We start from the raw sequence: 16,395 nt of genomic DNA, 5'->3' as shown, positions 1-16,395 counted from the left end.
TGTGTATAACCTGACAACACAATAGTTTGAGGCAGACAGAGACCAAAAAAGCAACTATACCCAATGCTACCAAAAACAAGTGCAATATGAAATGCACATGGTGTGGCATTTGAGATTTTTTCTTTTATTATTATTATCTTTAATCAATATATCATTATTTGCCCGGTCTGTTAAATCTGAAATCTGTGGTGCTTGGTTGTTGGTAGGAAAGCTGTGGTTTAGGTGCATTACACTCGATAGTTAATGAATGGGTACAAGCAGAAGTGGCCTTTCTTCATCTGTTTCTGGTGCTACTCTCTAATATGGGAAATGGCGATCAAGTATGAGACACCCGGCGATCAAGTATGAGACACCCTTGAAAAATTCAATGCATAATGTAAAGAATGGGAAACTATGAATTGTAAAACATTCCAAAAATTCTGTTATTTCTACCTGGAACTTGTATAATTATACAACCACAAATCTGGCAATAATGATCATCACACATTTTAAAATTTGAGATAATAGTACTTAAAATCTGTAACATAAAAGTTGTTGAATATTATCTGAAAATGGCTGTGTATCTGATGCATGCTGATGACGTATTAGCTTATTAAAGTATTCGCAAAATTTCATTCTTCACCACAGCTTCAAAAGATTTCCAGATAAGTGAAACTATGGTAATTATATCAAAGATGGGAATAATATGACATTTGGAAAGCATACTTTCATAAATACTTAACATAAAGAACTATTCTCAAAGCAGATGAGAAAAAAAATTGCATATTCAGGTGAAACCAACCCAACACAGCACTCCAGTTAATTTTATTACATGCCTCTCTCCAGGTATGCAACAAATATAAATTATTAACCCAACTGTGGTAGATGGTACTGAGGTCACTTCTTGTGATGTCAGTAAAGCTGTTTCATACATTGCAATCAATGTAACTACTTTCGAGAATTAAATAATTTGCATGTGTTAATCCATTAATTTGAACAAAATACAGTGAAACTGACAAGTATGCTACCCAAGTTCAAATTTCACAAAGTTCGATGCTGATTCTTCTGAAATATAACCAATAATATTACACCTCTATTAACATTAATCAGTCTGATAGTATTAAACCACATACAACAATCCATGTGAGCATCAAGCAATATGAAGTTTGAACGGGTGATTGTGCATGTATTTATTCATTACAATAATCTACTGTAGTTACATTTCTACATAAGGAAATTATTCAGAATAATGAATATGTGAAGACGGCAAAAGTTTTGAACATTGTTTTTCGTTGTTCTGCAAAACTAACAATACAAAACTCAGACTTACAAATTATATACTATAATTATCATATAGCAGAATTGAGATATTCATTTTTCCACAGAAAATTCAATAACAACCAAAGCAACATAAACAATAAATCAGAAAAATCAGAAGTGCTTCTGAACATGGAGTCTGTTGATTATCAATGCTTTGAAAAGGAAATCATGTTGTGCAATTCCATTTCAGTAAAGAACACGTACAAATTTTGAAGAAAAAAAAATCAGCCCTGGGTTTCGGGATAATGAGTAAAATACTTTCTATCAACACAAGCTAAAAAATCAGCAATCAATAAACCAGAGTAAAACTATTTAACAAGCAATCAAGGCTGATATTTTCCCAAACACCAGTACAAATATTGCAAGATGACAAAATACATTACTTACCACAAAATACTGTGTAAAGTCACTAGGTCATAGAAAAAATTCAACATGAAGTAATTTTTCTGTGATCTAACATAAATGAACTTGATGGCATGATTCAACCTGCATAAAATTTAAAGTTTAACAAAAGTAAATTTATGTATTCCTTAAATTTTTACACTAGCATATTTCAGTGAATTCAAATAATATATTCTGGGAGAAATATTCTTAAAGCTCTACAATTACAACACTATTGCTGATGAGAGCATATTATCAACATAAAAAAAGAAACAAAATATTGTACAATACATTATTGTCTAGTAGATTCTTAATTTTTGACTAGGTTATTATAATTACATCACTAAAATCTTCCAAAACCTCATACTTTCAACACTGACACTGGCACAACAAATGGTTTGCAAGACAATACTTTATAGTTTTGCTATTATCAATTCTGTAATGCTTCTAAATAGGAAGAATTTGTACCACTCAATAATGGGATCTCTCCAGTTACGCCAGTTTGGGGTGCTTTACTGAAAGAGTAAAATCCTACATAGTATTCAAAATTATGCTTTACAATAATAATTCTATGACTAAATTACATTAAACACTAAGGAATAAGGTCTGGTGAGAAATGAAAGTAATGTTTCCATATACAGTCTGAAAGGGATTAAAATAATGCCCTTTACTTCTTCTTGAATAAATACTGCACTAATGCTTACAAAGGAGGCTGCTTCTGTTAAAACTAGTAAAGAAGAATTGGAGGATAGGACGGTTTGATAGATTGTCACAACCAGATAAACCGTGCTGCAAGTAACTGATTTGCAGTCAAAAAGGTTGTATCATAATACTGTCATCTCTCATCTTATCATAGTACAACTATATACCACCAAACCTTTACTGTATTATGGTGACATTTATATCTTGTTGGCAGAATTATTTCAAATAATGAAGCAGAAGATTAGCCAACTTCTAAAAATGTCTAAACTACATTAACACAACTGTTTTGAAATGAAAACTACCTGTCACTCTAATAAAACCTGGACTGTTACTTTTAAATGAAAATATTCCACCATTTTCTTCTATAGCTCAGAAAAATGATTTGATATGCTAGTCTTTGGAGGTCGTCTTACACAACAGCTTGACCTCCATCTAAATGTTACAAACTATATACATGCAGGAACTAGGATGATTTCTAATTAATTATACAGTCAGCTTGAGTGTCAAATTAAAGATATGTAAATGACAAATACTCAAAACTTTACAACCTAACTTGTACTCTGTTAGTACAAAGGGAATATACAACCTCTTTAACATGGAAGTGATGGCAATTACCACAAGTGATGATATATACTAGTCGAAATATCAGGGTCTCTTAAGTTAAGTATCTACATCATGAATACTTTTGCCTAAGGGAGAGCTGGAACCCATCAGGGTTTCTATAGCAGGCAGCTCTTAAAGAAATGCTATTTATATTTAAATACAGCTTTTTCTTTATAATTAAAAAAAAGTTTTTGTAGCCGATATTCAATTAACTAAAAAGTTTTTGTATCTGGAGTTTTCAAAATCTTTCAACAGCCTTGCACACTGCAGTAACCATACAGTTGAACATGTCTTAGCATCCTCTCAAAGCTTCTGTGAAGTTTGAGTCACTAATGTCATTCTCAACCCTCATTTTGTTTCATTTACGACTGTTCCCAACAAGCCTCAGGTTGTTTCCTGCCACTACAGTAATTCACACTAATCAGGGACTGATTCTATCTTTAGATATTTTCTACATACTGCACTTATAGTATCTAATTCTTGGAAGATATCAATGCACTGTCTTTCTTGTAGCATGAGAGTGAAGCATATGTATGTTGTACTAATACACTTTTTGAAAACAGACATCTGTAAATGACTGGAGAAAGAAAAGAAACGCGATGATTTCATGAGAGAGCACAATGTTTCAATTCTTTGTGTATTTAATATTATCACTGAATATACATACATACATTTCAACGTATACATACATATACATACACAGATATATGCATATATACAAATGAACACATTCATACTTGCTGCCTTCATCCATTCCCATCGACACCCTGCCACACATGAAACAGCATTCCCCCCCCTTCCAGCGAGGTAGCTGTGTCTGTGGAGAAGCAAACATTTCTATACTTGATAAGCCATTTTTCAATTGCATACAATAATGCAGCATAATGAGGCCCTCAGCACTAAACCTTATTCACTTCTTCCTTCCATCTCCAATTCAATCTCCCCTTTCTCCTTGTCCCCTTAATTTCTGACACCATTCCTCTTTGTCAGCCTCTCCTTATTCGTTCTCTCCATGTGAAAACCATTTCATTTCAGCACACCCTCTTCAGCTCTCACCATACTCTTCTTATTACAACACCTCTTAACATATCGTTTCTTACTTAATCAACCCTTCTCCAACCAAGTGTTGTCCTTAAACATTTAATATATTGAAATGAAATCTGCCACCACAGCCATGTCTTTCGTAACCAGAAACTCCAAACCCAACAGAATGAAAACCTGCCCCTCTCTCCAAGACCCTAGCATTTACCTCACTCACTAACCTGTACATATGGGAGCTTAAACAGCCAAGGTGACATCACATCTCCCTGCTGCACACCCACTTTCATCCGGAATCACTCACCCTCCTCCTCTATTCCTACTTGATAAAAACTTGTTACTGCTTCAAGTAGCTTTCCTTCAGCACAAGACAATTTTGTAAAACCTTTCTCAATGCATCTCTACCAGCCCTATTGTTTGCTTTTTCTAGCACCAAAATATGTTACATACAAATCCTTTTGTTTCTTTAAATATTTCTCATACAAATTCTTCGAAGCAATTACATATTCCACACATCCACAGTCCTAAAGCCACAGTGTTTCCCCCTAATCTGATGCTTTGTGCATGTTACAACCCTCTTTCTCACCACTTCCAAACAACGTAACAAGCACACTCAACAAACTTATACCTTTGTAATTTCAACATTCATATGTCCTCCTTGCCTCACCATTCCACCAATATTCAGGTCCCTCATCTAAGCCATGCATACAATGACAATCCTAACTAACCCTGGAGAGAAGAAAATAAGCACTTTTGTTTGGGTATTCAGATGTCCTCATTAGATTCAGAAATTTTGCAAAAAAATACTTAAACTATAGTCATTTATCACCTCACTCGAGGACCTGAGTGCTGCACCCGACTTTCAAATTCTGAGTCTCTTAATATAGTATATCTTCCTCATGGAAACAGAAGCCATCCCTAGTAATATACAAAAATTTTCAGGGGAAGCATTTGAATATGATAGCTTTTAGCAAGTAATTGTGCACCAGAGTGCATAAAAGTATTATAACCTAAAACTGAATTGTACAGCCCACATTTTTAATAAAAAAATGTATAATACTAAAGTCCAAAAATCTGGATGTTTCAAGGCACATAATGTTCTGTCATGTAACGAGTGAATTAAAACACTGCTTTAGTAAAAGCTGTATTTCCAGCAGTGGAAATACAAGCAACATGGAAGAATTAGAGGAGCAACCATTTCTCCAACTGATGGTTATTTGGTCATATGCTCTAGCACCAATTAGTGGCCTCCCACCTTAACTCTGCAATACCTTTAAAAGAATGGTATTCTTTCCATTTCTCTATCTTTTTCTACTGTTTTCCCTAAGACTTTCCTTTCCAAATTCTGTTCGGCTTTATATACACTTGCCAAGGCAACACAAGATTTTCACACATTTGTCTAAGAGCCAAACCACAATTAAAGTAGCAAGGAAGTTTATGCATGTACCATTTCATTCTCTTTTAAGTGCAGGAAAAGGCAACATGATGCAGATAGATATTTCAGTGACAACATCGATTCCAATTATCTAACTGTTTGGAAGCAATCAAGGAAAAAGTTGCAATGAATATCTGTTACCATTGCTCTGTGATATGCAACACATTTCAAAGTAGTTATGTCCTTTACCACCACTCACTTCATACACTATATAAAGAGGTTAACAATTACCCTTACAATTTGGTAAATATTACAAAGTATCTAACATATCATTGAAAATATAACTGAATATACCGTGATGAACAATATGAAAGAGAAAAAAAAAAAAAAAGATACACTCAACACAAACAGCAATTCATAAAAACAATACAAATGTTTCGGATGTTATACTTGCAGTCAGTGCAACCTCACATGACCTGGTATGACCTCACACCACCAGTTAATTAAAAAAAAGATGGAGTGGAAACTGTACAAATAGCATATCTATTCTCACATATATCAAAGAAAAAGTACTACACTAGTGTGCTTTTCTTCTAGATAAAAGTAAAAATATATAAAAATAGCATAAACCATTGTTCAAAGGCAGTAAACAAAAATCTTAAACATGACAAGCCAAGCACATTGCTAAGCAAAACACTTCTTCAAGACATTTTTTCCTACATATCTATATTTTCATGGCTGCCTGCTTATATATATTATCCCTGGGGATAGGGGAGAAAGAATACTTCCCACGTATTCTCTGCGTGTCATAGAAGGCGACTAAAAGGGAGGGAGTGGAGGGCTGGAAATTCTTCCCTCTCGTCTTTAATTTTCCAAAAGAAGGAAAAGAGAAGGGGGCCAAGTGAGCATATTCCCTCAAAGGCTCAGTCATCTGTTCATAACACTTCCTCGTTAATATATATATATATACATATATATATATATATATATATATATATATATATATATATATATATATATATTTTTTTTTTTTTTTTTTTTTTATACTTTGTCGCTGTCTCCCGCATTTGCGAGGTAGCACAAGGAAACAGACGAAAGAAATGGCCCAACCCCCCCATACACATGTACATACACACGTCCACACACGCAAATATACATACCTACACAGCTTTCCATGGTTTACCCCGGACGCTTCACATGCCTTGATTCAATCCACTGACAGCACGTCAACCCCTGTATACCACATCGCTCCAATTCACTCTATTCCTTGCCCTCCTTTCACCCTCCTGCATGTTCAGGCCCCGATCACACAAAATCCTTTTCACTCCATCTTTCCACCTCCAATTTGGTCTCCCTCTTCTCCTCGTTCCCTCCACCTCCGACACATATATCCTCTTGGTCAATCTTTCCTCACTCATTCTCTCCATGTGCCCAAACCATTTCAAAACACCCTCTTCTGCTCTCTCAACCACGCTCTTTTTATTTCCACACATCTCTCTTACCCTTACGTTACTTACTCGATCAAACCACCTCACACCACACATTGTCCTCAAACATCTCATTTCCAGCACATCCATCCTCCTGCGCACAACTCTATCCATAGTCCACGCCTCGCAACCATACAACATTGTTGGAACCACTATTCCTTCAAACATACCCATTTTTGCTTTCCGAGATAATGTCTGATCATTATCTTGTGGAGGCAAAGGTGAAGATTTGTATGGGTTTTCAGAAAAGAAGAGTGAATGTTGGGTTGAAGAGGGTGGTGAGAGTAAGTGAGCTTGGGAAGGAGACTTGTGTGAGGAAGTACCAGGAGAGACTGAGTACAGAATGGAAAAAGGTGAGAACAATGGAAGTAAGGGGAGTGGGGGAGGAATGGGATGTATTTAGGGAATCAGTGATGGATTGCGCAAAAGATGCTTGTGGCATGAGAAGAGTGGGAGGTGGGTTGATTAGAAAGGGTAGTGAGTGGTGGGATGAAGAAGTAAGAGTATTAGTGAAAGAGAAGAGAGAGGCATTTGGACGATTTTTGCAGGGAAAAAATGCAATTGAGTGGGAGACGTATAAAAGAAAGAGACAGGAGGTCAAGAGAAAGGTGCAAGAGGTGAAAAAAAGGGCAAATGAGAGTTGGGGTGAGAGAGTATCATTAAATTTTAGGGAGAATAAAAAGATGTTCTGGAAGGAGGTAAATAAAGTGCGTAAGACAAGGGAGCAAATGGGAACTTCAGTGAAGGGCGCAAATGGGGAGGTGATAACAAGAAGTGGTGATGTGAGAAGGAGATGGAGTGAGTATTTTGAAGGTTTGTTGAATGTGTTTGATGATAGAGTGGCAGATATAGGGTGTTTTGGTCGAGGTGGTGTGCAAAGTGCGAGGGTTAGGGAAAATGATTTGGTAAACAGAGAAGAGGTTGTAAAAGCTTTGCGGAAGATGAAAGCTGGCAAGGCAGCAGGTTTGGATGGTATTGCAGTGGAATTTATTAAAAAAGGGGGTGACTGTATTGTTGGTAAGGTTATTTAATGTGTATGACTCATGGTGAGGTGCCTGAGCATTGGCGGAATGCGTGCATAGTGCCATTGTACAAAGGCAAAGGGGATAAGAGTGAGTGCTCAAATTACAGAGGTATAAGTTTATATATATATATATATATATATATATATATATATATATATATATATATATATATATATATATATATATAATTTCTATATTATTATTATACTTTGATGCTGTCAAAGGTGGAAAGATGGAGTGAAAAAGATTTTGAGTGATCAGGGCCTGAACATGCAGGAGGGTGAAAGGCATGCAAGGAATAGAATGAATTGGAATGATGTGGTATACCGGGGTCAACGTGCTGTCAATGGATTGAACCGGGGCATGTGAAGCATCTGGGGTAAACCATGGAAAGTTCTGTGGGGTCTTGATGTGGAAAGGGAGCTGCGGTTTCGGTGCATTATTACATGACAGCTAGAGACTGAGTGTGAATGAATGGGGCCTTTGTTGTCTTTTCCTAGCGCTACCTCACACACACGAGGGGGAGGGGGTTGTTATTTCATGTGTGGCAAGGTGGCGATGGGAATGAATAAAGGCAGACAGTATGAATTATGTACATGTGTATATATGTATATGTCTGTACGCGTATATATATGTATACGTTGAAATGTATAGGTATGTATATTTGCGTGTGGATGTGTATGTATATGCATGTGTATGTGGGTGGGTTGGGCCATTCTTTCGTCTGTTTCCTTGCGCTACCTCGCTAACACGGGAGACAGCGACAAAGCAAAATAAATAAATAATTATATATATGTCTGTGTATGAGTATGTATATGTTGTTATGTATATATGTGGATGTATTGGCATTTATGTATATATGAGTGGATGGGCCATTCTTCATCTGTTTCCTGGCACTACCTTGCTATGCAGGAAACACGCAATTAAGTATAATCAATAAATATAAATATATATCTCCCCAAATACACACTCACTATTTCTCGCATTGGCGAGGGAGCATTCAAGAAAGATGACTGAGACTTAGAGGTAAACCTCACTTGGCCCATCTCTGTTTCTTCCTTTGGAAAAGTAAAACTGGAGGGGAGGATTTCCAGCCCCAACTCCCACCCCTTTTAATCAGCTTCTACAACATGCAGAGAAGGAATATGTGGGAAGTATTCTTTCTCACCTATCCTCAGGGATATATATATATATATATATATATATATATATATATATATATATATATATATATATATTCTTGAACTACACAACAGGGTTAGACTAAACGTGACAAAAAAGATGGGCAATTATGAAACCTAGAGAACCTTGCTGCCAAATTACTTTTGTAATGCACTATACCATATTCAGAATGAAACATTTTTAATTACATATAAGTAATTACTGAGAGAGTTCTAACATGCATAAAAATTTCAATACATTATCTGTAATTAATGGAAGATGATCAAGGCAGCAGATTTCTTAAGGAATGAAAACCACACTATATCTTTGGCTCAGCAACATAGAATAGGGAAAGCATTATCAAAAAGACCTTATCTTTGTACAATTAGGTAATGCAATGAAAATGAAATATTCACTTTCTACTACCACTCATATCAATAAATTCTTTGGACAATCACTTGGATGATTAACATTACTCAATTGCTTTCAAACTATTTTTACTATATAAAAAGGACTTTGCTCAATATCAGACAGATGCTAAATGAATGCTTACTCCATCCAATCTTCTGTATCAACTCCCATCTGCAGAGAAACCATGGACTCCAGCAATTGTGATATCTTAAGCAATTAATAAATGATACCAAAAGTTTTTAGGAAGCATGATAATTGTGTTAATCTGAGCACAACAGTAATCAAGCTTATCATTTAAGATCTCCATTACTCTGTGCAATTAAACTCTCATTATATTTGGAAAAAGGCAAACTCTTAAAATTAAACAGTAATAATATAACTAAAAGTATAATAAAACCTAAAAGCATATTTTGGTACTCTACTTTTATAGAAAAAAATTAATAAAAAGGCAAATAAATCAAAAACTCATATTATCAAGACAACCTATCAGTGAATACAATGTGGATATATCTAAATGTCCAAGAGCAAAGTTCCAATGGTAATATAATGAAAAATAAATGTTACACTAAAATGTGAAAGGAGATAATAAATAGGAACACACAGGGATTTGCAGAAATACCATTTATATAAAAAAAATTCTATGTACATGGAAATCACAACAATAAGAATGCTGTGAATGTATGAAAAAATAAAAGGAGGGAAAATGAAAATAATGGACCAAGTTTCGAAGTTCTGAATATAACACAGCCATCTGTTGGTTTGAGTCTTGGTTCCTACAAAAGTCTGGAAATAACATACTAATATTTCTACAATCTTCTCAAACCTTTTGGGTTAATTCTGTACCCCAGTGATTATTTCAATGACAATGTAAATGACACTCTGAACAAAAACAGGATAGGCAACAGTGAATTTTTTTATTCTGGTAAAATAAGATCCCAATAACCCAGAAAAAAAAGCAAATTATAAATAAGCTAGTTCATATCTTTATAACCAGACATATTCTTTGTTAGCAAAACAATTTGTCATAACTTTATCAAAACAGCCATTATGAAACAGGCAGTGAACTGCATTTCAGCCAAGTTTATTATTGGATACCCTAAAATGCTTCCTGAATTTCTCTTACTGGCATGCTCAACAGCAGGATATCATTCTAAGTTTCTGGACATAAAACCTCTTTACACTGGGGAAGATAGCTCAGTAACCAGTGATCATTAAAAGATAATGGCAATATAAGATACCTAAGCTCCAATGAGCAAAAGAGCAACCAGTACACAGAAATCTTCAGTGTGTGGAACTGTTGTTAGGTAACTGACACCAAATGTATAAGAGGTCTAATTAAAACCAAAGCATTTATTACTGGATATCCTAAAATGCTTCCTGAATTTCTCTTATTGGCATGCTCAACAGCAGGATATCATTCTAAGTTTCTGGACACAAAACCTCTTTAAACTGGGGAAGATAGCTCAGTAACAAGTGAACATTAAAAGAAAATGACACTATAAGATACCTAAGCTCCAATGAGCAAAAGAACATCCAGTACACAGGAATCTTCAGTGTGTGGAACTGTTGTTAGGTAAAAACACCAAATGTATAGAGGTCTAATTAAAACTAAAGCGTTTGAAGAAGACTCTGTGTAAAATGCATTGTCTGAGGGGGTAGGATATCTATCTATATCTCTAAAGGCCATTACCTTTGGGGACTCCCTCATAGAGGTGGCCATGGCTAAAGAGGCTCCATAACTGTTGAACTCCAGTGCCACTTCTTAGCCTGTAGTACCTCACCCTTAACAGGCCACTGGCAGAGGGCAACTCTAGTGCAGTGGTTTCAAAGACTCCTACCTCATGTTTCTACCAACTACTTCACTACTTCTACCTAATGTGTTCCAACCTACTACCTCTACCTCATGCTCCCAGGCAGTGCTCCTACTTACTACCTCTACCTAATGTTTCTACCTAATGCTCTTGTATAATGGTTCTACCTACTGCTTCTATCCATTGCTCTTATCAAATTGCCAAAAGGCACGGCTAGCACACAGTGCTCATGGCAGGAAAATCTAGCCTTATGAAGAATGAGTTGTATGAGTTAAGTGTTGTCCAGTACTATGTGTGCCAAGAAGAAACTATACGTTTAAGGACAAAATGCCGACAGTCCACAAGAGGGTCATGTAAAAAGAAGCCAGGTATCTGGATCACAGGAGTGCAATTTGACAACTAATGAACTGCAGGCTCACTATGCAGCTGTCACCAACCTACCCAATAACCAGGTGGGTAGTATCAGTAATATACCTCCCTGGTTGGAGGCTGCCTACCAACTACTACCTACTATTACGGATTATTCAATATCAATAGATACAGCTAAAAACTCCCTATACTCTGCACTGATCCGTAACACATAGCACTTAGGAACCAAAGGTATATAAACTGATTATGCATGCATTACCTTGCAGTAACTCCAGCAAACAGTAATATCTAAACAGACTGTTCCATAAGGTTCTTAACTTTTGTCCTCGGATGAGATAATCATACACAGCTTAGAAGTGCATCAAGTCTATGCCCATTGACTGTTTAAGAAATTACAGTTTAATTTTTTTGTACATATTACTGTACTGATGTAGTAAGTTTACAATAGGGAACTGAGCATCCCTGCTTTATGCCTGCCTGCAGGTTTAGAGACAGGGACCCCTATTCCTCAAAAATGATTCTTACAAAAGATGCATTCCTTTTATACACTTGACCAAGCCCATGTATGAGGGAATAAAGTTAATATTAACAGATAAAAATATAACCTCATAAGAAAAAGTTTCAAAATGAGATTAAATATGGCAAACATATCAACCAAACCACTTCATCATGGAATTTGCTTGATAATTTGAGGTCTGCATTAACGAAGGCCATTAACATACTAATGACTCTTGGAACACATTTTTATGGTAGCTGAGGGGGACGACACCAGAGGAAATGAAAGAAATCAGGGAATACAAGAACAGGAATGAGCGGAGAAGACTGACTGGACTGCTATCAACTGACACATGAAGTTTAACTGACATCTATTAAGAAAAGGTGAGAGCTGAAAAGGCTTGGGAAACTGACTGCCCTGATCAAGGCCATCTCATTCATAGTACATATGCAATCTATATTTACTTACCAGCACCAACATAATACAGAGAAAATAATTGCTCACTATCTTCCACAAGTAATTCATCCACTCAACTCTGTAATACCATTCACTTGCCTAATCAGGCAGCCATTCAAAAGCAAACAAAAAACTACAAACCACAGCACTCAGAATGATCAATCATCCTCAAGCAACCACAAAAATTCAAACATGACATACTGAAACAAAAAAATTCAAACACAATCCCATCTTAACATGCTCAGCACCACATTCCTTGCAACAGCACATGACCCCTCCCACTTCAGTGACAGCCATCAACCCATATTTATTATACTCCATCGCTGTCTCCCGCGTTAGCGAGGCAGCACAAGGAAACAGACCCATATATATGTAACAAAAAAATCTACCTAACACTTCAACACTTTTTCATACACATTTGCCATTTTCCACATTAGCAAGGTAGCATCAAAAACAGAGGACCTCACCAACCTATATCCACATATTACCCCCTCCCCCAACAATTACAGCACTGACAAAACACATTCACAAGGTATTAACTCAACAAGCAGTAAGCAACAACAACCTCAAGTCAATCTTGCACTCCACTCCACCATAAAGACACCCTTCTGAAAATAATCTTTCTAATCCCATTCAAGATGCACTTTTTCATCCAAGTTCTGGTTACTGCTCATCTCTCCAACATCATATACATCAATTCATCATATTACAAGACCCCTAAAGTCCAAGATGCAACTTTCATACTGAAGACACAACACTTACTCCTCAACTGCCCTATATTCACACAACAATAACAATAACACATCATCATCACACTTCTTGACTTGTGTTCCCACCTGGTCAACATACCTAGCTTCCTGAACATTTTGGGATGCACACTGAAGGGTTCATGAGGCAAGACAGTAAGATATACACATACACAATTTCAATACCTAAAAAGAACTCCCGGATTCTTAGAGGTAGACTTAGCTATCTTCGTAATGTGGGGTTTCAGAACCAATGAAGGAGAGAGAAAAGTTGTTTGGAATTTTCAATAGATGGGCAGAAACTGAGTCATGGAGGCATTAAAGACCAGATTTTGTCTACCCCACTGAAATATCCTATCCAAGTCTCGAGGAAGTTGTGTCAAGGCAAGATGCAGATCGACTGAGAATACAAAGAGCATAATTAAGGGATGTGGGGGAATGCTATGTTGAGTCATCAGAGTATGGGTGCATTTGATAATTTGTAAAGAAAGGAAATCATTGATAAAAAGGACAAAAAGTGTAAGGGGTAACACCAGAATCTTGAGGGAAAGAGACTGACCTACCAACAACCATAGAGGTAGATCAGCCAGAGAGGAAGCTAGATATGAGGGAGGTAAGTTAAAAGAGTGAAGCTTAGAAATGAGGCCCCGATGCCAAGCCCTGTCAAGAGCTTTGGATATGAAAATTAAAATACCCCTTTAGTTTTTGAAAGAAAATTTCAAAAAAAGGATAGCATACTAGTTTCATAAACTATCATCAAAACAATACCTGTATATCACTATATCAATATTATTCTTCAATCAATTTTGCTAGTAACCATTTACAGATCTTAAAAGATCTAAAAGCACTGCCTGATTTAAGTGCTGAAAAATTCTGCATGCTATTGACCTGGATATAGTATAAAAATGTGTGGAATGACTGAGATATGCCTCAAATTTCTTTCACAAACATTTATAACACATTCTCTATATAACCCAATTTCAGAACAGTAAATGGTGATGCAGATTTGCTTTAAAGCTTTTAATGAGGAAAAAAAAAATGTACAATCACGATATAATCAACAGCACTCAATCCACTCTTTACTCTTGATTCCGCATGGGTATGCACTACAGTTCTTACTAAACATTATGTTGGTTGATTTGTTCCAGATTGTTTACCAGTTATGAATTGTAATGTTCCAGACTGTTTACCATTTATGAATAGTCTTGTATATCAACTTCCATCATGATTTCTTTTGTCAAGTGCTTTGAACTCACACCATTTCCTTTAATGCATGGTTGACTATTAAGTCCATAACAGTTTGAAAGAAGAATTATGATTCTTATGTAAGATGTATGAGTAAATAATATCTGTAGATCATATAAGTTCCCTATGTGCCATCATGCACTTCTTATATTAAATAATGATAATTACATATAAAACAATAATAGACTCTTAGTTGAACTTTAGCCACAGCCTGACAGGTATGGTTATATATCTCAATGCATGAGGCTAACAGAAAACAGTATTCTACAGTAATTACAACCAGTAACTGAGTTATCTATGGCAAACTGGATTTTCTCATTTAATGTAAAACTGAAAAAAATGTAGGTTAGCTGCACTTAACATGAATCTGACAGAAAAAATGCAAAAACAAAGCTCACTTAGATTACTCAGATCTTTTGAGTACCCCAAAACCCATCAAATCTAGACTATTCAACCCAGGGTAGCCCAAATACATGAAAAATCTGGACTAGTCCAACATTCTTTAAATCAATCTAATTGTCTGAAAAACAGATAGAATTGAAAATAACATAATTATCATTCAAATACTCACTAGACGTATTGAGAGATGATGGTGAAGAGTTGCGAAAGCATTTCTGAATGCATAATATACCTGCACAACCCCCACATCACATACAACGTAATCTTAATCAACCAGAATCCATGATGGCCCTAAGGTGTTCTCTCAATGGAGCACAGGTACTGAAGGCCATGGAGGCCAAATATGAAGCCTCATGACTACTGCAAACAATATTACAGAAAGCTGTATGAAGACAGGTATCAGGCAAATCTGGATTTGAAGGGTCCAGATTTGAGGGATTTTAGTGCATAAAACAAGTCACTGAATAAGTAAAAGCAGAACTTGTAAACATATTCAGATCTTTTGGGAGTACAAAATGAAAAACCCTTAATTACATTCTAATAATTGATCCACATACAACATCAAAAGAACAAGGTTTTTCAATGATGAATAAAAATAAATTCAAGAGAGGAGATGAGAGTGCTCATAAGTTTTCACTTTCTGAGAGTTTATCTTAATTCTTTACATAATGATTTTTCCATAAAATCTAGTATAATTCAGGGAAACAGGGTTGTGAAATCATATACAATTCTGAAATTCTGATGGGTGAAAGTGACTGACAATTCTCATGATACCTAAGCCTCACCAGACTATGTGTGACCTTATCAGTAATAGTACCGCATGTAATACTTGCTATTATATATACATAAAATTATAATTTGTGAAGCTCATTATTACAATGTTCCTTACGGTACATCACAGCTCCAAATACTCTGAATTTCAAAAGCAAGGAGTTCTTTCATTCTTAAATAAAATAAAATTTAATATTCAGTAAACTTACCTAAGTCATGGGCTCTCTTATGTTGCTAAGAATATTTACAATTTACGAATAGGAAATTTATTGTGCGGTTTATTTAATGAGTAGAAAGCCCCTAACATTAGCGATAAATCTTTCGAAGTTATCCCTGAACTTGATGCGACTGATGCGATCAGCTGTAAGTTCAACATTTGTAGTGAGCTGAGTAAAGGCTTCTGCCAACCGTTGTACAGTTGTTTGGTCAGTCTGGCTATGAAGTAAAGACTGGACCAACTCTTGATATTCAGCCTGATAATAAAAAACAGCACTCCTTAATCAATTTCTAAGATAAACACAACACTGAATGCACTTCATAATGAGAAAACTTACTCTTGTTGAAATCAGAAGTCATCTATAAACTTGAGACCATAAGAATGATAACAAAAATAGAGGTAA

The 16,395-nt window shown here is 35.8% G+C and overlaps 1 protein-coding gene across 1 annotated transcript in view; it reads right to left on the bottom strand.

Annotated features, from left to right (window-relative positions):
• Positions 1-787: 787 nt before the first annotated feature.
• The window catches only part of LOC139764529 (exportin-4-like), a 73,568-nt gene continuing 57,960 nt past the window's right edge, over positions 788-16,395 (bottom strand). The window contains exon 23 of the mRNA XM_071691209.1: positions 788-16,248. Within this exon, the coding sequence (XP_071547310.1) occupies positions 16,054-16,248 (195 nt within the window). The 3' untranslated portion in view covers positions 788-16,053. The remainder of the gene's footprint in view (positions 16,249-16,395) is intronic.

Source organism: Panulirus ornatus, chromosome 50, assembly GCF_036320965.1.
Source record: "Panulirus ornatus isolate Po-2019 chromosome 50, ASM3632096v1, whole genome shotgun sequence".
In the NCBI taxonomy this organism is placed as follows: domain Eukaryota; kingdom Metazoa; phylum Arthropoda; class Malacostraca; order Decapoda; family Palinuridae; genus Panulirus; species Panulirus ornatus.
This window is presented reverse-complemented; position numbering and strand designations above follow the sequence as displayed.